The following is a 24,734-nucleotide window of genomic DNA, read 5'->3' as shown; positions in this document are numbered from 1 at the left end:
ATGCACTGACCACCAGGGAGCAGACGCTCAATACAAAAGCTGCCCCCTGGTGGTCAGTGCGCTCCCACAGGGCAAGCATAGCGGTGGTGGTGGGAGCCTCTCCTGCCTCCACAGCAGCGCTAAGGATGTCCAACTGTGAGAAGGCCTGCTGAGGGACCGCCCCCCCACCCCCCACCCCGTGTACGGTTTTTGTGCACCGGGCCTCTAGTTAATTGAATAATCTCACTAGTCAATATACAATTACCAATTGAAGTAAGTGTTCTGAAGGACAGGTACCCAGCTCAATAAAAGTCTCTGTTAAAGGGGCCTGACCTGGAAGGGCTGCTGTGGGAAGGGAACCCTCGCTGAGCTAACAACTGAAGAGGAGTTACAGGCTAAGGGAGAAGTTGGAGACGGCATGTGCAGTTCCAAGCCCTCTGGCAGGAGAACAAGACACATTCAAAGGAGCCAAAGGGTACTTACGCAGGCCAGTGGGGAGATGATTCACAGGGATTCGCCTGGGGACGCCTGAGGACACACCGGGCCCCTGAAAACCCAGTCTTGGCCACACAAAAGGAAGGTCAGAAACAGACCAGCTTCCTTCTCCTCTTCCCAGCACCGCAGTGGCACAAGAGCGTTTATGAAATCCTAACCTTTCGAAAACGGTGGTTACAGAAACTATGACATTGTGGATGTTTGTTAGTGAAGAGGGGCAGACACAGAGGGAGACCACAGCACGTTTGCTCTAGCAGCATTTTTATTTACAAACAGCAATTTCCATGGACTTTATTTATACCATAAAAAAGCCATTTACAAGCAAGAAACAAGAATTCAGAACAAAATTAAGCAGCACTGAAATATTCATGTCACAAATCTGAACCAAAATGAATACAAGAGTAAAATATCATTTGAATAAATAAGTCTTAAATTCATGCTATAAAATAATCCTTAATGGCAAGTTACTAGTTGATACAGCATCCGCTTAGCTAGCTTCATTTACTTCATGTGGTGATGAAGTGTGGAGTTGTGAGGTTACCAGTTTATATTGCAAGATAATGACACTGTTAAGTCATTCAAATTGCTCAACCATTTATAACGGAAAAAAAGTTAGCCCTACTAATAAAAGTGGTGAGAGAGATAGATGGTTTTCACATTAGGAAAATGGTCATTCTCAAAGAAACTAGGTAAGTTTACCTTTTACTATAGTCAGGGCAGCAACCAAAGGCTTGGGCAGCAAGTCCAATGGTTGAATTCACAGCATACTTGTCACTGAGGGGCAGCAAAAGGTCCATGTACTGAATCTGCTGCAAGGCTCACTCCAGGACTTGATCAAGAACTGCAACAGCCCTGTCTGTGCAGACCCAGAGAACACAGGTTCTCTTCCGGGCCAAGAGGTCAAGCACTGGGCAGAAACAGTGGAAACACCCTGGCATTTACTGAAAAAGACGTATGTGGCGTGTGACAACCATTACAAATTTGGAACAATGTGAATGACTCCTCTGAACTCTTAGTTCAGTTGCACTGAGTAATATGAAATCTATGATTTATGAACTAGATAGTTTCATATAAAGAATTTACATAGTTCCCCAATACTTTCATATATAAAATTTAATAAATAACCCTGACCAGTCTAGAAGCACCATTCAAGGGGCGTGTGCCCTTGGAAAATAGTTTAGGTGTTGCATATTTGAGTCCCTTTCAGTGGAGGCTTCACAGGAAACCATTACAGAATTTAACAATAACGACGACGACAACAACAAAATCACAGTAACTAATAGAAAAGGTTGTTAAAATAAAATACACTGATTTCTTTAAAGTAAAGCTCATTCACATAGATGACTTCCCCCCTCAGCCCTTGTTTTGTGTTCCTATAAATTCTTCCTAGAGCCTAGGCTGTAAAAACAAAAGCAAAAACAAAACCACAGGCAAAAAAATATGCAGGCCTATGGTCTGGGCTAAGGGGAATCAAAGACTTGGTTATAACTGCTATCGTTAGAAAAGACACCTACTCATGCTCTGGAAGATTGAAAATGATCAATTTAGTTCTACAGTATATTCTGCTTTAACAGTGAACCGACAGTATCCTTTCTCTGCTGTTTAAAAAAAAACAACACACACACACAAAAAAAACCCACACACACACACAAAAAAAAAACCTGCCAAGGCAGGGTCAACTGGGAGGTTTTTCCCACTGACCAAAAATTAACGTCTTCATATACTATATTTACAAATATAATTTCTAAATGTATTTACAGCTTTAGTAGAAATTAGAGGGTAGAGAACTGATTAGAATGAAAATAACTGTTTAGAACCACAAACAGTACAAGTATAAAAGTCTTTGTTTTCACAGTTTGTAATAACAGGTAAAACCCTATAGGAAAGGACACTGTCGCTGTCTTCACATTGCCTGTGTATGGAAAAGGTAGCTCAAGAAGAGACTCAATTATGAACAGACCTACGTGAACTCAGGATATATTTTACTGTAAAAGATTTCTTCACATATCACTTTTATCTTAATTGATTTCTGCATTTGTTATAAATGAAACATGTAATCTAAAACTGTACAGAAATAGGGACTTTGCTTTCCAAAAGGAGTTACACAGCGTACTTCGTCTGTGGAGACGTGAGGTGAACTTCGGGGAGAAAATGTTTCTGTTCTGTGGTCCCGTTAATCTTCCTGGCACATCCTCATGTGACAAGGCACAAGTATTGCTGCTGCCCGATCTGAATGGAGTCATCTTTCACCCGCCACGCACACTGAGAAGCACGGCAGTGCACACGCTCAGAGGCGACGGCTGCGTGCTGGCCTCCGCGCTGCCTCCCTCGAAGCCCTGTGGAACCTTACAGTACTGTGTTATGGCTTGAGAATTCTTTCTTAACACTGCTAGCAGTGGAAAGGGTAAAGTGTTAGCAACATGAATGGGAGCAAGTGGAACTTGCAAAATGTGGAATTATGATTACTCGAGGGAAACTCAATCAATTTTCTGCCCCTTAACAGTCCCATTACAATGTTTGAACCTGAACTGTACAATCAAAGCAATGTATATTTTTGTCAAAGACAATTTTGGATAAGTCACTCTTTGGTAAACTCAAACCAGATAAACAAATTGACATATACAAAGAACTCCATGTAAATAACATTAAGACAGACACGGAGACAAGAACTAGGACATTGGAGGTGCCCGCCCAAAGTGTCTTCCCCTCCTACCTTGTCTTTCTGATCAATCACAAAATGCTCTGGGGACCGCTCAGAAGGCCCCAAGCCTGAGTGAAAGGAGGTGCCTTCCCTGAGCCTCACCTCTCATGTCCTCGATTTGGGAATTTCTTGCCACCAACCTAATTTTGTATCACAAAACAATTTTTTTGCATTTCATTCTTAAAAAAAATCAAAGCCAAACTGATTCATGTAAGGAAACATAAATCACAAACATTTACCTGAAACCCCAGGACATATTTAAGTGGGTAAACACTGGGGTCCAGCCTCCCCCTGCGGCTCGCCGCCTTGACGGGGTTGAGCAAGTGCTGCAGGGAGAGACGGGCCCCTTACTTAGGCAGTTCGACAGGAAAAAGGCATACAATACCCGATTTAGCAAGAGCTGCTCCCGGAGCAGCAGGACTCGAGTGGAACTGTACGTAGTAACACTGACGTGGAGCGCAGCAGCACCCATGTGAACAGATCCTGTGTGCTAAGGAGATGCCGCTGCACAGCCACCGCCCCTGGGCCTGTCGCACACAGGGGCTTGAATGACTCATTTTTTCTCAAAATAACCCCCACAAAACAAAAAAATAATCCCCAAGCCCCCACCATTCTTGGTATTTTAAGAGTCAAAAAAGCATGGAAAACCAGCAAACATCTATTTTTGTTTTCCTTTAACTCTTAGCCTCTGAGGTTGCCACTTCGTTTGTTTTCTCTCAGGTGGTTTGTGCTGTTCTCCCAAGGAGACGACCTCGTGAGTTTCAGAGCCAAGGCTCTCAGGCCGAGTGTATGGAGTGCTGACCTCCCACCCGCAACCTTCAGCACAAACCCACCACCAAACTGTTCACCAAATGACTGTCAGAGGTTACAGTACCAAAGCAATCTTGTAAAGCCCATGGGTGGACAAAATATAGAACTGAAGACAGTTCCTAAAGCACTAATAAAATACTATTCAACAGGACTCAGGTAAGTTTTCATACAGTAATGTGTTTGCCAGCACATGTTTTTGAGGTCTCTTTTCAAGCTAGAAACTCAAGAGAGGGAAAAAACTGAAATTCACTATTCCCCTTAGATTTCACATTTTCTACAACTATACTGACCTAAAAGATACATAACATAAAGATAGCACCACGTGACCAAAAAAATAAATGGTGACACACACAGATTTGGTGACACACAGAGGCTCTCAGAGGGCTTGTTAACTGTTGGTTTCTTTAAGCAGGAAACACTGAGAGTGGGGGAGCCACGGAGGCTCTCGTTAGCACACACAATCCTAAGACAGATATATTGCTTGCAATTCCCATAGAGTATATCTTTACAAAAGTACAAATTCCAAGTTGTGCAGTTTCCCTGGGAACTGCATGTAGAAAAAGTTGCTGTGCACCTGAACTGGCTGTTTGAAAAGAGAAAGAAGAAAAAATAAAACCCTAGAACACTGCTTGGAAAATATTGTAGACAGAACTACAAATCCCTTTCCTTTAGTGCGAGTAGTAACTCACGGTAGAGTGATTCGATTTAGTTACCTGGTGTGTACGTTTCTACAGTACGGAATGAAGGTAGATTCGGAGGCCAGTAAAAACACTGAAAACCACGGCTCCTTTGGGGTTGGCTAATAAAACACTACAATATGTAAAAAGGGTCAGCACCACGGGTCATCCAGCTTACCCACTGGACAACTAACAAAAATTCCAAATGGTTTCCAACCAGAGTTGAATAGGTTTTATGGCATTTGGTTTATGTATTTGTTATGAAGCAGAGCTACGAACACTGTGATTTGCTTTGCTTGCTTTTGGACACAATAATTAATGTATATGAAAACCTATTAACATTCTTTTCTAAGGGAAATAAAGGGGCAAAACCCTAACATATTAGGTAGGGATGACAGAGTCAAAAGCCCTGTTCACATTGTATTAAATTATATATTCCTCTTACATTCACCTCAACCAGAATAAAACCAAATTTGAGAATGTATATATATACTATATATATAATAATCACTTTATTATATATATATATAAATTGTCTAACTATTCCGTAAAAGTAATTTTAAATTAGAAAAGGTTACCCATTTATATCGGCTGATGGCATCCTAGTCTCTCTCCATGGAGATGCACTGGTGCCAGTGCATGATGGCCCAGCGAGAGTATGCCTCTTGGCAGAGAATACAGGGTCAACCAGTTGGCATAGCTAAATCACTGGCAGATTTTGGATTAAGAGTTCAGCCAAAGAGGAATACTGTCAGCCTGTGTTTTCCCTGGATATGATGCCCTTCATGCTTTGAGCTCCTTGGGGAAGGGAGGACGGAAGAAGAATAAACACAATGAAGTGTTCCTTCCAGAACCCTTAGAAAAACTGCCAAGAGACCAAGAGATTTCCAGATGGTTGGGAAAACTAAAGATTACAACAAAGCAAATCACAAATATGCATGGATTAATGTGCTTTGTTTGGGTGCACTTCTTTACCATCTTAATCAGGAGCATCGGACACTGTATGGATTTCCATCCGGGAATCTAGGGCCATCTCGGAGGCTGATGGGTCATTTTCTAGTTTCTGTTCCCCGTACACATCTGTTCTCTCAGGGGACTCGATGCGACTCCTGACTTCAGCTACTCCTGGGTGGTTTTTCCGCAGGTGCTGGTTGAGGGTACCTTGGAATGGAAAGCACTTCCCGCAGATCTCACAGCGGAATGGTTTATCATCAGTGTGGCCCCGGATGTGGTACTCCAGCTGGTCCTTTCGCGTGTACTTCTTCCCGCAGAACTTGCACACAAAGGGGGTGATTCCCATATGGAGTCGCATATGCCTGTCAAGGCTTCCTTTCTGGTTGAAGGACTTTCCACAGTAAATGCAGATGAGCCTCTCGTTGTAGGGGTACCAGTGACCTCTTGCACTCCTCTCCCGGGGACTGCTCTCGTACGCAGGGTTGTTCATCACAGCTTCACCGTCTGAACCCTGCACCAAGCCCTGGAGATCACTGTGCAGGTGCACAGACAAAGCCCGTTTTTGGCGGGCCCGTCCTCCTCGGAAACAGCTCAGCATGGACCTGGATGGGCTGGAATTACTCAAACTTCCAAAAGCTTCTGATACGCTGGCTGGCTGTGAGGCCGCCTGGGAAAAGGAATATGCGTGTTGGAGCACAGAACCATAGGAACCCACATTCACTGCCACAACTTGTTCCCCATCAACCATCTCAGTGTGGTAGCCGTCGTCTCCCAGAGAGGAACTGTCGGAACAGCTGGGCCGGTCTGACTTCTCCATCTTCACCTTCACCTCAGCGATCTGGCTCTCCCTCACCAGCAGGTCCCCTTGATCATGGTCCCCCTCTATCTGAATCTCGTACTCGGAAACACTCCCGCTGCTCCCTCGGTCTGAGTGCCCTTCCTCCTGTAGGCGGCTGCGCAAAGCTTTGCTGGGCGTCGTCTCCATCCGAAGATCACTGCTTGTGGTGGGCTGCCGTCCCTGAGAGCAATATGGGGGAGAGATCTCAACTGGGTTGGCAAAGAAGCCGCCGTCTTTAACTCCATTCTGACTCTCTGGAGTCTCTTCAGCACCAACGGTAACAGAGTCAACGTCGCCAACACTGATCTTTGAATGGATGCTCTCTAGGATCTGGGTGCACTTGTCGATGACACACTGCATCTGAAGAAAGCTCGCTGCCGTCAGAAAACTGACAACATCCTTCAGCTGCAAGGACATTCTTCCAGTGTAACAAAATGAAAGCAACTGTTCAAACACATTGGGATTTTTAATCACCGATATTGACAAGCCACTCATGGTACTTAATGCTGAATGGTCCCGGAAATATGGGGAGCTGGCAGCAAGGACTGCTTTGTGGGCTCGGAATGGCTGACCCTGAATGTGGACAATGATGTCACATAGTTTCCCTTGTAGGCGGAGTTCATTTAGCTGGCTCAGAACGGTGCTGCTGTACTCGGGCACATCAAACTGAATAAAACTGCTGCTGTCCATTGCTACTGACATGAAGTGTAATCTGTGGAAAGAGAGAGTTTCATAATTCACCAATGACTTCTCACCAGTACAAGCAGCAGAAGCACAAATTGGCAAAATAGCACCACCACCACTGTAGCTACTGTACCTCCTAGGCTCTGCCTGAGCATTCTTCCTCTTACTTATTTTTAGTCTTTCATGTCTTGGTTAATTCACCTAAAGTCAAATAACCAAATGATCGATTAGCTCAGTATCCTAACTGCCAAACTTTCATCTTGATCAAAATTAAAATATGCTACACATAGTAGGGCTATTTCAGCTCTGACTGAGCATTTAGTCTCATTTTAGAAAAAATATTTCCCTGTTTCACCTACTTTTGAGGATTATGTAAAAAATAAAATTTATCTAAATAATGTTCTGCCTTATTTGTATACTAGGTGTACTGGTTAATAATGCAGATTTTTTCAATAGATGGAGTTACACATATCTACACTAATAAAAGAGAAACATGCAAATTGGTGTCATTCCGCTACCCTTTCCATTGGCTAACCAGGACGATATGCAAATTAAGTGCCAGCCAAAATGGCGGCCGGCAGCCAGGCAGCTTGAAGCGAACATGAGGCTTGCTCGCTTCAGTGACAGAGGACTCCAACGTTCCCCGCCTGCCGCTGCCAGCCTCTGAGCTTGCAGTTTGAAACATTGTTACAAATATAGAAGCTAAACAAAACCCCAGAAACCTACTTTCAGCCAGCCAGGATCTCAGAGCTGGAGTTGAAACAGTGTTTCGATTATAGAACACAAACAAACCAGATACCTGCTTTCAGCAGCCGAGGCCTAAGAGCTGGAACCAAGCCTCAGAGCTAAAGCTGGCCCAGAATAAAAAAGAAAAAAGAAAAAAAGGAGTGGTTGGGAGCTTCAGTCACCCGCCAGCCTGAAAATGGCCCTCAGCCCCTCACCCAGACTGGCCAGGCACCCCAGTGGGGACCCCCACCCTGAAGGGTGTGTGACCAGCTGCAAACAGCCATCATCCCCTCATCCAGGCTGGCCAGGCACCCCAGTGGGGACCCCCCACCCTGAAGGGGGTGTAACCAGCTGCAAACAGCTATCATCCCCTCATCCAGGCTGGCCAGGCACCCAAGCGGGACCCCCACCCTGATTCAGGACACCCTTCAGGGCAAACCATTCGGCCCCCACCCGTGCACCAGGCCTCTATCCTATATAGTAAAAGGGTAATATGCCTCCCAGCACCGGGATCAGCGTGACAGGGGGCAGCGCCCAAACCCCATGATTGCCCTGCGGCTCTGTGTGTGACAGGGGGCGGGGCCAAAACCTCCCTATCCGCCCTGCTCTGTTCGTAACAGGGGAAAGTGCCCCAACCCCCTGATCAGCCCTGCTCTGTGCCTGATAGGGGGGAGCTCCCCAACCCCGATTAGCCCTGTTCTGTGTGTGACAGGGTGCGGCGCCCCAACCCCACCCCCACGGGCCCTGCTCTGTGTGTGACGGGGTAGAGCCATAACCTCCCCATCGGCCCTGCCCTGAGTGTGACAGGATGCGGCGCCCCAACCCCCTGATCCGCCCTGCTCTGTGTGTGACAGGGGGCGGTGCCCCAACTCCCCTATCGGCCCTACTCTGTGAGTGACAGGGGGGAGCTCCTCAACCCCCTGATCGGCCCTGCTCTGTGCATGACAGGGGGGAGCTCCCCAACCCCCTGATCGACCCTGCTCTGTGCATGACAGGGCACAGAGCCCCAACCCCCTGATTGGCCCTGCTCTGTGCATGACAAGGGGTGGCGCCGCAACCTCCCCATCGACCCTGCCTTGAGTGTGACAGGGGGCGGTGCCCCAACCCCCCAATCAGCCCTACCCTGAGCGTGACTGAGGGTGGCATCACAACCTCCCGATCCGCCCTGCTCTGTGCATGACAGGGGGCGGCGCCCCAATTCCCCAATCGGCCCTGCTCTGAGCCCGACCAGGGGCTGCACCTAGGGATTGGGCCTGCCCTCTGCCAGCCGGGAGCAGGCCTAAGCCAGCAGGTCGTTATCTCCCGAGGGGTCCCAGACTGCGAGAGGGCACAAGTGGGGCTGAGGGACCCCCGTCTCCACCCCCCCCCCCAGTGCACAAATTTTTGTGCACCGGGCCTCTAGTGTTGATATATATGCGATTTGATATGTATGCTATTTTGTTGTATTGACAACAAGCTTCAAAACTTTGTATGTCAAAGTTTCTAAAGGTGTTATCATAGATATTTTTTTAAAAATATATTTTGATTTTTTACAGAGAGGAAGGGAGAGGGATAGAGAGTTAGAAACATCCATGAGAGAGAAACATCCATCAGCTGCCTCCTGCACTCCCCCCGACTCCCCGCCACTGGGGATGTGCCCGCAACCAAGGTACATGCCCTTGACCAGAACCAAACCTGGGACCCTTCAGTCTGTAGGCCGATGCTCTATCCACTGAGCCAAACCAGTCAAGGCAACATCATAGATATTTTTACGTTTGAAAATGAAGTTTTAATTCATTATTTTGAAGGAAAGTGCTGCTGAAAGTTATCATATACTTTGGGAAGCTTATGGTGAACATGCTCCATCTCAAGATACTTGTGAATGCTGGTTTAAACGCTTTTAAAGTGATGATTTCAATGTGAAAGACAAAGAACGTCCAGGTCAATTTGAACCACGCTTTGATCGTAAAATGACCAGAATGGGCCAGAAGACACAGCAAAGTAATTTTGCTTCATGATGATGCACCATCACACACTTCAAAACCAGTTAAAGACACGTTAAAGGATCTTGTCTGGGAAGTATTAACCCACCCACCGTATTCACCAGACCTTGCTCCTTCAGATTACCACTTGTTCTGATCGATGGCACACGCACTTCCTGAGCAGCACTTCAAAATGTACGAAGAAGTGGAAAATTGGGTCTCTAAATGGTTTGCGTCAAAACAAGAAAAGTGCCATTGGGACAGTATCCACAAATTACCTGAAAGATGGGGGAAATGTGTAGCTAGCGATGGACATTACTTTGAACAAAGCACTTTTGATGTTTCTCTTGAAATTATCGTGTTTTCATTGATGACAAAATCCGCATTATTAACTGGTACACCTAGTATACACAACAGATCGATATGCGCAGAATATTTCTGGAATGATATAATAAATCTTAACTGCCTCTTGCAAGGAGATAGCTAGAAAATCTATTAGCTTACAGTGAATCTTTTTAGACTCTTAAAATTTCTCAACTATGTGAATGTATTACTTATTAAAAATAAGAAACATTAAAAAATTGTTAAGATACCTCATCCAGTTTTTAAAGGATAAAAAAATATAATAAAACCATTAGGAGCATGAATTTAGAGTCAGATCTGTGCTCAAATGATCCTTCTTTCCACTTGTAAAACTTTGGGCAAGGTACTTTATAACCTGAGTCTCAGTTTTATTATCTTTAAAATAGGAATACTAGTCCTTGCCTTACCGGTTATGAGGAACACATGTAGGAAGTAGGAAGCACTTAGCACAATGGCTGTTTGGCACATGGTCAAGGTTGGCTATTATAGACTCTTTTTAGGGAGACAGGATGGTGTAACAAAGAGAACTGCTTTGAAGTTAGACTTCAAGAAGAATCCTGGCTCTGCCACTTTCTAATAAAAATAATAACAATGAACATTTAAATCACTTAACAAGTCAGTTAACTGATTTCCTCATCTACAAAAGGTTTTGAAAGAACTACTTCCCAACACAACTTCTTAATAATTAAATGAGGGAAATTAATGCAATAAAAGTGCTTAATAGTTCACATACAACGAGTACTTAACTTGTGCTAAACACCTTCTATATATATTAACTCATCTGATCCTCTATGAACTGTGTGAGGAAAATACTACGATTGTTCCTATTTCATAGATGAAGAAACAGGACAAGAAGTTGACACTTGCCACGGGTCCACCGCTAATGGATGAACTTAGTCTGGCTCCAGAGGTCGTGCTCATATCTACCCCAGACTGCCTTCTAGAAACACAGACACTGCCTGCCCCTAGCAAGTGTCCAAATGTGACCCATTCATTACAGTGTTTTCATGACACAAGGGTGAGTAAACAGTGACTTTTGGAATTAAAGGTCAAAAAGAAGGTGGGTTTAGGCTTTTTAAAGGTACAGAGTCTTGGGGGGGGGGGGGACAGCAGAAAAAGGAAAAAAAATACAGTATTTCTGTAAGAGTCTGCAAAACTGAAAATAGTTTTACAATGAGGCTTCTTTCTCCTCTGTATGGCTTTTTATCTTCTCTGAAGAAAAGTAAAGAACTGCACTTGAAAAAAGAAATCACTGAAGAGAAAAAAACGAAAAGACTATGATTAACACCTAAGAGAGGGATTCCACTTTACTGCAACATGAGAAAGGAAGTGCTTCACTCTCCTGTCCTTTACATTAGCACTTCCTTGGCAGTGACAATGAGATGCAGGCTCTTGCCTAGAGCTGTTAACAAGCAACACTCCTGAGGGAATTTAAGTCTCAGGCACATTTCCAGGCTAAAGGGAGAAAAAGACAATTAAAAATTACAAGTTCTACACCCAATGACTTGATTTATCTCCAGTGGTACTAAGGGAAAGGAAGTCATCCCCTCTTACAGAGACATCAAGTTCAAATATGATCTTCCACTCCTCTGTATCAGCAATTTCCCAGCACGAGTTTATCTTCTCTCTCTCTCTCTCTCTCTCTCTCTCTCTCTCTCTCTCTCTCTCTCTCTCTCTCTCTCTCTCTCTCTCTCATATATTTTTCTTGATTTCCAAGAGGGAGAGATAAAAACATCAATGAGAGAGAATCATTGATCGGCTGCCTCCGGCACACCACCTACTGGGGATCAAGCCCACAACCCAGGCATGTGCCCTTGACCAGAATAGGATGCCCTCCTAGTTTTTCATTTTGATCAGTAATGCCAAATTACCTCCCAAAAGGGGGGCAGTAATTCCTCTTTCACCAACAGCACATGGAAGTGTGCCTATTCCCCCCATAACTGCCAATAATGGGTATTAAACTTTCTGACTTTTGTGGAACTAATAGGTAAAAACAGTATCTCACGGCTTTCATGTGCATTTATTAATTATAAGTGAGGTTGATCATCTTTTCTCATGTTTAATGGCAATTTGTCTAAGTCTATCTTTGAATTGCCTATTCATCTCCTTTGCCCATACTTACCTTTTTTACTGAATTGTCAAAACTCTTTGCAAATCAAGGAAATTAGCCTTTAATTATATGTGCTGCAAGTACGTATTAGATTTAACTGTAATCACTAAATGGCATAATGACTGGGAATTTATTTTTCTACATTTATAGGAAACATTCATTCCATTTCAATTTTCTGCATGCACAAAACCAAAGGAATTCAAAGATGAATGAGTCCCTGTCTTGCAGTTTGATACAAGCTTCATGCAGATGCCTCCCAACTCAGGCATTCGGGAATGGAAATCACTTTTGATAATGCAGAGAAGTTATTTATATTAGTTTTTCATTTAGACTAAGTTTGCAGCTGCTTCAGAAAACATTAATGAACTTGATTATTCCACTCACTAAATACATCAGTAGTTTTTAATTCAGTAGATTAATCACTAGTCTTTTTGTCACATTATATTAAGCAAAAAAAACACACCTCAAACTAGACATTCACATTGCTGTATTTTAATTTTAAAACAGAAACAAAAATAAGCACATATAAGCTATTTTTCTTCAATACCATTAATCCTTATTTTAACAATACTTAATTTGTTTTGTTTGTAAAAACTATACTTTGGATAAGAATGTGAAATACTTCTTTTTAAAAGCATGCATGCAGAGGACTTAGTTGAAATGGTCTGTTGGGAAGTTCAAAACTGTCAGCTCCTCCTCTTCCTTTGCTCATTGGACCATTGGACATAAGCCTCCCGCTGTTCCGATTTCTTTAATTGGAGACACTTTCACACCTGGAAGCAGCTTTCAACTCGCACACAGCCTTTGCCGCGGTCTTTGACTGCCACACGGGTCTCAACAGTGGATCCTGGGAAGGACCACCTCTGAGGAGGGCAGTCTGAACATTTGCGGACTTGCACGCACCCGGCCATTGCCACACCGGCCTCAGCAACTGTAAAAGGGGATCCCTGCCACTCCTTTGCTCGCTCCTCCTTACTAAAGCCCATCATCACCATCAATAACCAACATTTACTGAATACTTGATACCTGCTAGGCATGTCATAGAGGCTCCACGCACTATTTCACTGACTCCTCTTGACTTTCTCCAGAAGGCAGGTACTATTGCCCTCTTAAGAGATGAGGAAACTGAGGCTGCAAGAGGCTAACTCTCAGGTCTGTTCCACAGTCTGCCCATCTAGACCCCCTGTGCAATAGTCTTGTTTAATTTGCCCAATGGGAATGGGAGGAGCAGCAGGAGGAGGCAGCAAGAGCTGAGGAAAAGGCAGGATGAAAAGAAAGCTTGCTAGGTTACATTCCTGCCCAAGGGTGGGGGCCAGGAAAAGGGACAGGTGGCAAAAGTCCTACTGCCACCCAGGGCTCCTACTCCTTCCTCTATGAGTAAATTTTTGTAAGATCCACCAAAATTATAATGCACATCTCCCGTGACCGAGCAACTGCAGTTCTAGAAATTTACTACAGCACCCTCTTTCTAGTAGAGGTAAGGGCTGTGATCAGACAGCTGAAGTATATTATATCTTCCATATTCACAGCTTTTATTCCCCTTCCCCCTCAGAGCCCCTAACTCTGGCTAATATTAGCTGCTTTAAATAAACAGCCATTTTTATATGCTAGAGCCTCAACTAATTAGAACCCACTGATCTAGGGCTCAAGTAGCTGGTCGTTTTACTGTTTGAAGGTGAAAGTCATAGACAGCAGATGCTGCCAAGATACAGGTTCAGCCCAAGTTCAACAGAATTCAAAGCAGCACTGAGACTGGTGTTCAAAGAGCAAGAGCAAACGTGAGGGGCTCTCCAGGGCTGACCAAGCACCGAGAACAGCAGCAAGGCCAGTGCAGGCCAGGGGCAAGACAGAACCACAAGGAGTGCAGAGCCAGCTGGTTCGGGGAAGAAAATGGACACACGTGGGGGAGCAAAAGCAGACTGGGTACCAGAGGAGGGAGGCCATTTACAGTGAGGACGATGGCCAACAGCCACCGGAGAGTGGTACTGTCCTAGACAGCACCATGCCAGCCAGCCTGGGTCAGCCCTCCCACAGTCCTGAAGCAAAAAGTGAAGGAGAGGGGTCCTAGAAATAACCATGCACACAGGCTCTGAAAGTAAAACTAGATCTGATGCAAGACCATATGACAACAAGGCTTAGTGAAGCAAAGGGACTTGAAATCTTTGCAAGATCCCACCCAAAAGTTGCAGGACGTAGCACCACACCCCGATAATGCCATTTTATTCTTATGACAGTATTTTAAAAAGACTTGATTATCACCAAAAAATAGCTAAAAGCAAGCATGAATGAATTTTTTATAATAATGATATAAAGGCCTTTCCAAACGACATAAATCCCAGCAGCCACAAAGGCAAAGACAAATACATTTGACAACATGGAAGTTGATGACAAGAAAAAAAAATCTCCTTAAAGAATAAATGACACAGCGAGGAAAAATACATGCACAATTGACAAAGGGCTACTTTGCAAATTCCTTAATTTATATTATAAATCAAACAGATGGAGGTGACACAGAAAAATCCTATAGAAGAGGCAAAGGGTATTAACAGTTAAAAAAACACACATATGACCAAAGCACATATGAAAAGATGTTTAGCTTTATTCATGACTAAATGCATGTGAATTACAAAAAGAAAAAATGAGAGGCCATTTGTAATGCATCAGGTTTGGGCACATTTTAAAAGGGCTGACAAGCGCAATCCTGAGGGATAATCTGGTCAAAGGGATCAAAACAGAGAAGACATTTGGTTCACAATTAACTGCTGGGAACTGAGCCTGAAATATACAGTACTTACAAAAGTTTGTTAGGATATTGTACTGAGCACTTGTATTTGTTATAGTAAATAATAATAATAATAATAATAATAATAATAATAATAATAATAAAGAGAGGGGATCAACCTCAAGAGGCTGATTCAAAAAACCAACCAACAATGAAACTCCTGCAGCCATTAAAATAATAGGTAGATCTGTATGCTTTGACAAAAGCTCTAATATTTAGCCAAAACAAGCAAGATATAGAACAAGATGTATGTATAGATGTGATCCCCTTTATGGACTTTTTTTAAAAGAAAAAATATATGCTACTGTAGCCATTCTGGGAGCAACTGCATGAAATATATGCTACTATAGCCATTCTGGAAGTAAATGCATGAAACTATTAATGCTGGTGACTCTGGGGGATGAGAATTAAGGACTGGAGAGAGGGAAGGGAACACTTTATTTTATACTTTTAAAAAATCATATAGCTATATTCTTTCTAAATTTTTTGTCTAAGACATGTTACCTAAGAATATATAATTTTTGAAACCGAAGAATCTAGAGAAAGATAGGCTGCAAATTAATAATTATTTTATCAAGCAATTATAGAGACAGAAATAAAGAACTATTAGGAACAATAATTAACACTGATTATGTTTGATCAAAAAGATTTTTAAAAATCAAAATGAACAAAAATAAAACTTAATGGTGGAAGTAATATTTGAACAGGATTTTGTATTTAAATAGAAGAACGTTCAAGACAGAAGGAGTGGCAAGAGCAGAGAAGAGTGAAAATGTCTGGGGTAGTGGCCAGGGCCCAGGCACAGGGGTGGCATGGCAAAGAGGAGCACCACAGCTGGAGTGTGGAGGGCCTAGAACGCTGGATTAGAAAACTCGAACCCAATCTGGCCGTCGCCAACCTGAACATGGGTTTAGAGAAAGACCCAACAAGTTTTGGAGACCGAGGGAAGCTACCGATTCTAGGAGGCAAGTTAGTTCAGCCTCAGTCAGGCTGTTAGGTACCCACTGGGCATCTGAGAAGAGCTGTCCAATAAGCAGTGGGAAATGTGGGGCTGGAACTGCAGAGAAACAAGACCTGCAGAGACCAATCCAGGAGTAACCAAAACTGCACACACTGGAGCGAGGACAGAAAGAGACAGCCGAGACCAGAGAAGTTGTTTGCGCCTATAAAGGAAGTACTGTAGCAAGCATGATACCTCATGATGGAGGTAACATTCACAACTAGCCCTCTCCTTGGCACATCGTTTCTGCATCACACGTTGTTAATTAAGCTGTAATGAAATGGTATAATGGAAACCAAAACCAGTGACATCTTCTCACACTGCTGACCCATTCTGAAGAGAACCTAAAAATGAGAAAGGACATGTAAATATCATCTGGGCAAAACACCCACATGGGCCTTGAAATCCCCTCTACAGCATCCTTAGGTGCAGCTCTCTGACTGTTTCCCCACAGTGACAATCAGAACAAAAGTGTACAAGCAATTAGCCAGGGACTGATTTTTTGAGCCTCCGGGGCTGCTGAGCTCTGAGGGCAGGGACTGTGTGCCCAAAGCCCAGCAGTGTGTCCAGCAGAGAGGGGCTCTCAGCATATGTCAGGTGATGCAACCTAAACCAAGTTGGTGGCTCAAAATCCACAACTGTCACCAGAGCTTCACCCTCAGCTTTCAACTTTCTCTGCTGAAGACCCAAGAGATGCAGGACCGTCTCTGCCAGCAGGCATCTAGCAAGATGGCTCCTTCCCTCTAGCCCAGCGGTCACCAACCGGTGGTCCGCAGACCACTGGTGGTCCATGAGGTCCGAAAGGTTGGCGACCGCTGCTCTAGCCAATCAACATTCTAATGTGCTCCACTTCATTTGAAAACACCCAGAGACACTTCCAAGAAAGGAAAAGCAAGGTTGAAAACTCGAAAGTTGTTTAAAGCACCCGGAGGTACCATTATTCTCAATCAACATGCTCATGATTCCAAAACCTGCTGGATGCTGATCCGAGAGACACAACTCAAACAAGGCTTTCCCTATCGGGCACTGAAGATCCAAACATACCTAACTTTCCTTCTCATACAAAAAGTCATTAAAAAGACCACAGAAGGAGGCACTAAGGACGACAGGACAGGCATGAGAGCAACCGTAAAAACTATATAAAAATAATTTTTCTAGGTATTTCTGCCCGAGTCTAGACCAAAACTAAAACTGAGCTGTCAGGAATTACAATCTAATCCTTTAGAAAGGAGCAGCCGAATAACAAACATTCTGGTGCTGCTGAAACCCCAGGCAAGGAAAAAAATAAATAAAATGACATCCTGCAATGGATATTCATGAAGCACTCGTCCTAATTTAAAAGAAAACAAGTCTAGAGTTCTTACTGCATTAATTCATGTGAGTCTGAAAGAACATTTTTATCCAAACTGTTAGATTTCCCACCAAGGCGCTAACATTCTCCAAGGCTGCTCAGATACACTAATTCTGAGAGCGGTTTGGTTTCACAGTGGGGTTTGTCTTGCATAACATCAGAAGCTTCTTCTGAGTTTTCCTAGCAGGGTAGGAACGGCCCCTTTAACCTTACTGGCAAGGTGGAAAACCTCAGTGACTGAGCTGGCAATGCGGAAAACCTCAGTGACTGAGCTCCTACTGTGTGCTGTATGCTAAGGAAGCCCTTTACCTGCTCACGGATCTTCACAACACTGTGAGATAGATATTGCAGCTATCCTTATTCTACAGATAAGGAAACAAACTCCGAGAGACTAAGAGCCTTTCCCAACGTCATTAAGGCTGGCTGAGTCAGGATTGGAACCCAGATCTATCAGTCTCCAGAGTCAGGATTCTTAAATCCTGTAAGAGTAAGATTTAAATCCAGGCACCCTGGAGAAATGCAGGGTTTTTATTGATGTGGGACTCACTGATCAACTTTGAGTGGAAAGCATTCTCACTGACACAGTGATAATTAAGGGGTTACCATGTACTGTACCTTGGAGTAGTTTGTATCCATTTCTCTGCATAATGTCCATTCTTTTTACTTCTGTCTATGAAGTGAGCAAATAGATGTTTCAAATTCCAATCATAAATTAGAAAGACTTGTTTCGGGTAAAAAAATGAACAAGCTTTCTTAAGGCAAAGAACTAAAAAATGTCCAGGAGCAGCATCCTACATGTGCTTACTGCTGGCACTTCAGGGGGCAGTGGACCTGGAAAATACGGCAAGTCCCGTCTCTTACGACAAAAGGGTTAGAAAAGCTCACCTTGAACTGCTTTCTCCCATGAGGTTTTCCATGCCATCAAAATCAACCAGAAAATAACCATTGGAAGTTAAACTACATTCAGTTGATGACCTTCACTAAGCTAAATTCAACAGTTTGTCAGCCACAAAACATTAAATGAACACAATGAAGAAGTCTGACAAACACTAAGCAGAATTTAAACAAAAGTAACATAAAAATTAATGAGAATAAGACATAGTGATGGCATTCTAGATTCATGACTGGCATTTTTAACAAGTGCTTGAGCTGGAAGGTAGAAGCAGAACCCAGGACATGCAGAAACACACAACTCACTGGATACACTGAGGTTCGGCGGCCTATCATTTCCCCACTGTGGTACACTCACACCTAATATTAATAAGAGTGATGATTAAAAATGTAATAAGCAGTTAGTGGGTGCTCCAAGTTTTGCCAGCTCTTCGTAAACTTTTTTTTTTTTCATTTTAAAAGTCATAGCAACTCTGTGAGTGGATTTTATCCCCACCCTGCAGGTGAGTAAGGAGGCTCAGAGACATTATGTAAATTGCCCATGTTCACATAGCTGTAGTAAGTGGCCTTGCTGGAATGCAAACCCAGGCCTGTCTGATTCCAAAGCTGATTGATGGTCTTTCTTTCCCCACAGCCTCTGAACAAAGAATTACATGATATTTTTTCTTTTCCCACAAGTAAGAGTAAACATTTTAATGTTTCAAAACTTTGTTTTATGTTACTGGCGCCCTAAGAATGAAAACTGAACACATCCACCTTGAACCGGCAGCAGTAGACATGCAACACAGGACAGAAAAACCTGATCACAGAATGTCCTTTAAAAAAAAATTGCTTATCAACAGAAATCCAGTATTTGAGTGCCTATGAAAGCAGTCCAGCTACAGTATTGGATACTACAAGGGCTCAGAGAGGTAGATGCATTAGGGCCCAATGCCCCCAAAACCCTCCCAGTCAGGCCAAGAACAAGAACAAGTGCTGAACCCTGCGCTTTAGATTCCGAGTGCCACAAAGGCATGGGGGTAGGGCAGCCGGGGAACACCCTGGAGGAAGTCTATCTTCAGCAGGGGCTTGAAGGAAGTGAAATGGAGAATTTACACAGAGGAGAAGAAAAAGGAGGCCAGCACTTCAGAAGGGGAAACAGCAGGAGCAAAGCCCTAGAGAAGCGATTTCCAAGCGTTTTCAGCTCATGGTACCCATACACTAATTCCTAACGTCCTGTGGCACACAAAAATAGAAACTTTTTTGCCGATCTGACCTTCCCCACCCCCCCACCAAGAAAGTATCATTTTGATTCACTCACTCACAGCGGACAGCTATTGTTGTGTTGGCTGTTGTCATTCTTTTTTAAATTGACAATCGAAGGGAAAAGAGGTCAGTGCCCCTGACTAAATAGTCAGATGTTAAATGTTTTAAAAATCCTTGGGGCACACTGGCTGAAAATCGCTGCCCTAGAGACAGTCAGAAACTCGCTCCCAAAGGAGACCAGCTGGGAGAGAGAGAAGCAGGGAATAGTTTCGGGCAGGTGAGGAGGGGCCAGCCAAGGAGAGCCGTGAAAAGACAGGCTGGGCAATGGCTGGACACAACGTGGTATCAATGCCCTGGCCTGATCACCTGGCCCCTAAGGGCTCCCGTCCTCTCCTACAAGTTATCCGGAACCACCCTAGTCTCCGGCCCTCACTCTGGCCTAGTGTTCAAGTTCTTCCACGAACTAGCCCAATCGATCCTTCCTCTTATCCTCTTCCCATATGAATCCTTCGCTGCAAGGAGGCCGGTCTATTCACTAACTCCCTAAGATCACTGGACCTGATTCCTCTTTTCCTATCTCAGTCTTACTCACCCTTTAACAAGCCCTACTACCTCTTTTAGGCCTTCCTGACCACTTGGCCTATAATGACCCCCATCTCTCCTTCCTCTTGATTCTACAGCACGCAGCCTTGTCGAATAAATTACCTCTTTGCAGGTAAAGTCTCAGCACCCGGCATAAAGCTGACTGCTCGGGGGCTAAATGTGTCTTCTACCACACTTTCCCCCACCACATGGAACAGCATCTTGACATTTAATAAGCAAGCAAACACTCAACTCTTTTTTTTTTTTTACTTCCTATATTAAGTTTGGCATTAGCATAAAGGAAGGATGGGGGAGGCGGGTACTTCTCAAGTCGGAGACCAGCTAAGAAGCTGTTGCAATAATCCAGATGTGAAGCAAAGAGGGCCCGAACCGGGGAACAAAGAGAAAACGGGCAAATATGAGCCACAACAAAAATGTTGCCTGCAAAAACTCAGAGGGATGTGCTTGACCACTCCTAGGAACAAAAGCAAGGGGTGGACTGCGCGTCAGGTAAGGTTTAGAAACGCTTCCTGGAATCATTTTAAAGCCTGTCTGAAACCTACCGTATGAAGTGGCCAAAAAGTCCCCATTTGCAAAAAGTCTTCAGTGAAACTGCCCAATATGCTGAACCAGGGACAGCCCTTCCAATTCCAGACATGCACGGGGTGGCAGAGTCGGAAGGGTCTGCCGGGGCTCATCTAAAACCCTCACTGCCCAGAGGGGGAAACTGAGGCCCGGCACGGAAGAGGCTTGCGGAAAGCCTCAAGACGGCGACCCCCAGACTGATCGCCCTAAAGCACAGCCGCCAAGCCCAGAAGAAGCCTGTCTGCAGCCCCAGCCCAGCCCTCGGTAATGGCAGGACCGGCTGAGGGCGAAAGTGACCATGGAGACGTCTCGGGCCAAGCGCGACGCGCCGCCCGGGGAAAGGCGGAGGCTGGGGGCAAGAGCAGCGCCAACCCCGCGGCCCGGCCCGGTTACCCAAGGTTTCCATCTACCCGGCCGCCTCGTACAAAGGGGTAGCGCCCTCGAGGGCGAAGGGCCCGGAAGCGGGGGATCCCCGGACGCCCGGGCGGCGGCTGGAGAGCCCAGGGCAGCTGGCAGCGCGCGATCCCTCGGCCCCTGGACTCCGGGCGCGCACCGTGGGCCCCTCGGGGGCGCGCGCCTGGCCCAGCAGGTGCCCGGGCCTCCCGACCCCGCCCGGCCTCGGCTCGAGCCCGCGCCGCCCTCCCGCCCACCCGCCGGGCGGACCAGGCGCGGAGGCTCCCGCCCCGCCGCGCCCACGGGAGCCGGTCAGCGGCCGGGCACCGTCCCCAGCCCCGCCCGCTCTGACGAGCTGCGCCCGCCGCCCGCCGTCCCCGGCCGGCACGCCTCACCTGCCGCGAGCGCCGCGCTCACATCGCCCGCCCGCGGCGCTCCCTCCGCCGCCGCCGCCGCCGCCGGCGCCAGGCCCGTCCCCGCCGCTCCGGCAGCCGCCCAGCCCGCGCCCCCCGCCCCCGGAAGCGCTTCCCGGGCCCGCCCCCTCGGCGCGGGCGCTTCCGGGCAGGCGCGGACCGAGAAGGAGGGGCGGCGGTGAGGCCCTCTCGCAGGGAGTCCGCGCCCCCAATTGCGCCCCGCGCCCGTCCCGGAGCCTCGCCGCGGAGGCCTGGGAGCGCGGCAGCCTCGGCCCCGGCTCCGCGAGGGAGCGGCGGCGCCCAGCGCGCCTCACCGCCGCCCGCCGCTCCTCGGCGCCCCCTGCTGGCGGGAGGCGGGCTCGGCGGCGGAACGCTCTCGGTGCTCCCGGGGTGCAATGGGTGGGAGGTCAGGACCCTAGACGCCCCATCTCCAGGGGCCCGTGCCCACCCCCGGTTCAGCCCTCCTCTCCCGAGATCGTGGCTGCACGGCCTTGGGGGTGCCTGCCGCTCACCCGAGCTGCGCCTGGCGGGGCAGCTGGAGGCTGTGGGGTGCAGTGGTTTGGAGCGCGGGCCTGGGGACCTGCCATATCCGGTTACTTAATGTGAGACCTTGGGCAGATTTCCTCTCCTTCAAAATGGAGATAAATATTACGAAGTTGAGGTTATAAAGCCCCTGTCACAGAGCAGGTCTCAAAAAATGTGCATTGCCAGATTCCTGGAGGCACTCCAACCTTGACCCTGGAGTGGGCGTGGGAGCCTTGCCCAACATTGTACTCTCCGCTTCGGGTGAACTTACAACATCCTTTAAAGGGCCTCCCTTTCCATTTTGGTGGACTCCTCGGTAGTTGGCAGAGATCGGTTGTCCCTTTTCTGACTTTGTAATAAAAGTAAACTAGGAGCATGAACACTGTTGAACCTCAGAGGGAAGGCAGGAGGGGGGTAGGTGGAAAGAGATCAACCAATGGACTTGTATGCATATATGCATAACACGTGGACCTGTGGACACAGATAATGGGTGTGAGGGCTTGGGGGGAAGGGGAGGACGGGAGTGGGCTGGAAGAGGTTTAGTGGGTGGGGGGAAGGAGGACCTATGTAATACATTCAACAATAAAGATTTTTATTAAAAAGTAATCTAGGAGGCCTAACCGGTTTGGCTCAGTGGATAGAGCGTCGGCCTGCGGACTGAAAGGTCCCAGGTTCGATTCCGGTCAAGGGCATGTATCTTGGTTGTGGGCGCATCCCCAGTAGGGGGTGTGCAGGAGGCAGCTGATCCATGTTTCTCTCTCATTGATGTTTCTAACTCTCTATCCCTCTCCCTTCCTCTCTGTAAAAAATCAATAAAATATATATATATTTTTTAAAAGTAAACTAGGAGTCAGACACTAGCTCTTCTTCAAGATACAAAGCTGACTTCCTGATGCTACTTCATCCTTTGCAAGCAGGAACCCTCTCTCCAGGATCCATTCGGTAGCCATCTTCTAATACGTTACCCTTTGTTAAACACTGCACTTCATAAACATGACCTCCTTTAATACACAACCCAGGAGGTAGTCATCTATTATTTACCCCCCATTTTATCCAAAAGGGAACGGGTTCAGAGAGGGTAAGTGACATATCTGAAGTCACACAGCTACATGTCAGACTTCAGATGAGCTCCCTTGTCTCTCTGACTCCAGAGAGGAATTTCTTATGGCAACAGAATATTCTGAACACAGAATTTTAAGTAACCGGTTTCTAACTGCAGGCACCTGCGCAGAGAGTCTTACTCTACTATTCCTCTTGAGCTGTTTCCTTGAGATCTGTCCCCAAGAGTAAGATCAGTGAACCCAAGGGCACAGGAATGCATCATCTTGTCAAGCCAGGTTTCCTCAGGACCACTGGGCTGATTCACGTGTCCCCGAGTGAGGTCCTGTGTCCCCTGCAGACCAGAGGGAGGCCTCATCATTTTAACTGATTTTTGCTAAATTTGTTACTATGAGTTGGGGTCTTCCTGGCTGTAATACAGTACTTGCGTGTCGTTAAGGACTATGCAGACTAGTATGTTCCTACGTATTTAACCTTTGTGCCAAGTGTCTCAAAGTTATTGGCCATCTGTCCATTGGACACTTGTTATTTCCCTTCTAGATTTACATTTATTCCCCTACCTAATTGGGCCATTAAACTCATATCTTTTCCAGGCCTCTGTCCTTGCTGTTGTTGAGCTGATTATAATCTCTTATCAATTTATTTTAGTTAGAAAATTGTCACTTCTTCACAATTGGAAACTTAAAGACCTAAAGTAACCACAAAGGATGGTCTGAAATTAAAACTTTAACTAAAAGCAATTATGGTGGGTAGTCATGTCCTAGGCCGGTATATTCCCTGACAAGGTCAATTTTTACCTTAACTGAGCCTATTGTCTTTTTGCATCTAAGATAACATACCTATGAAATGTCAGAGTAACTTGTAACTTCCCTCCCCCTCCACACACACACACACACACACACCCAAATGTGCCAGGATGAGACCACAAACCCCTTCATTATTATTGTTATCATGTTAGTTGTTGACTGTTAACTATCCTGTACCTACTTAAGTAATGTGTCTATCTATCATTTTACTTTTTTTAAAAAAAGTTTATAGTTTATTAATCCTCTCATGAAAAATCTGCACAACCATCACAGATAAAGTCACCGAAGAATCTTTACTCCTTCCTTTTGCCAGCACCAACACTGGCCTTTGCAGTGCCCCTGACTTTCTTCATTCTGTTCTTGCGTTCCTTTCTCTGTTTTCTTGAGGTCTTCTTCTCCTCATATAGGCCATGTCTTGCCAGTCTGGTTGGGTTCATTTTTCTTTGCGTCATCCAAGGAATCATAAATCATGCCAAAGCCAGTGGTCTTGCCACCACCCAAGTGGGTTCTGAATCCAAACACAAAGATGACATCAGGTGTGGTCTTATACATTTTGGCTAGTTTTTCCCGAATTTCTGTCTTGGGTCCTGTTGCTTTCCCAGGGTGAAGGGCATCAATGACCATTTGCTTCCGCTGAAGTCGCCTGTTGGTCATGAACTTCCTGGTCCGGATGGTTACCGTGTCATTCATGATGAAGAATGATCTTCAAGCAGCCAGGGAGGAAAAGAGCTATCATTTTACTTTTTATCCAATCCCAGAGGTTTCTCTGCTTTGCTTTCTCCCACCTCCCTAACCTATCACCAA

The 24,734-nt window shown here is 45.7% G+C and overlaps 2 protein-coding genes and 1 pseudogene across 8 annotated transcripts in view; all 3 read right to left on the bottom strand.

Moving 5' to 3' along the window:
* The window catches only part of RALGPS1 (Ral GEF with PH domain and SH3 binding motif 1), a 257,027-nt gene extending 235,410 nt beyond the window's left edge, over window positions 1–21,617 (bottom strand). For both annotated transcript variants that reach the window (XM_059658077.1, XM_059658078.1), the window contains exon 1: window positions 21,523–21,617. The gene's annotated coding sequence lies outside the window, so the exon portion shown is untranslated. The remainder of the gene's footprint in view (window positions 1–21,522) is intronic.
* ZBTB34 (zinc finger and BTB domain containing 34) lies at window positions 719–21,635 on the bottom strand. Of its 6 annotated transcripts, none has more exons than XM_059658081.1 (4): window positions 18,047–18,101; window positions 16,276–16,424; window positions 5,638–7,166; window positions 719–4,568 (listed from the first exon to the last, which is right to left on the bottom strand). In XM_059658081.1, exons 2-3 carry the CDS (start codon window positions 16,278–16,280, stop codon window positions 5,642–5,644), a joined length of 1,530 nt encoding a protein of 509 aa, XP_059514064.1. In that variant the 5' UTR covers window positions 16,281–16,424; window positions 18,047–18,101; the 3' UTR covers window positions 719–4,568; window positions 5,638–5,641. The 6 variants fall into 6 exon arrangements, with proteins under 6 accessions (XP_059514064.1, XP_059514065.1, XP_059514063.1 ...); XM_059658082.1 differs by having other exon boundaries at window positions 719–853; XM_059658080.1 differs by lacking the exon at window positions 18,047–18,101 and adding an exon at window positions 21,523–21,628 and having other exon boundaries at window positions 719–7,166.
* Window positions 21,636–24,113: 2,478 nt separating this feature from the next.
* On the bottom strand, window positions 24,114–24,734 carry LOC132212826 (small ribosomal subunit protein eS24-like; annotated as a pseudogene).

The sequence above is a fragment of the Myotis daubentonii genome, chromosome 11 (genome assembly GCF_963259705.1).
Source record: "Myotis daubentonii chromosome 11, mMyoDau2.1, whole genome shotgun sequence".
NCBI lineage: Eukaryota > Metazoa > Chordata > Mammalia > Chiroptera > Vespertilionidae > Myotis > Myotis daubentonii.
The sequence above is the reverse complement of the archived record's forward strand: the minus strand, read 5'-3'. Positions and strand labels throughout refer to the sequence as shown.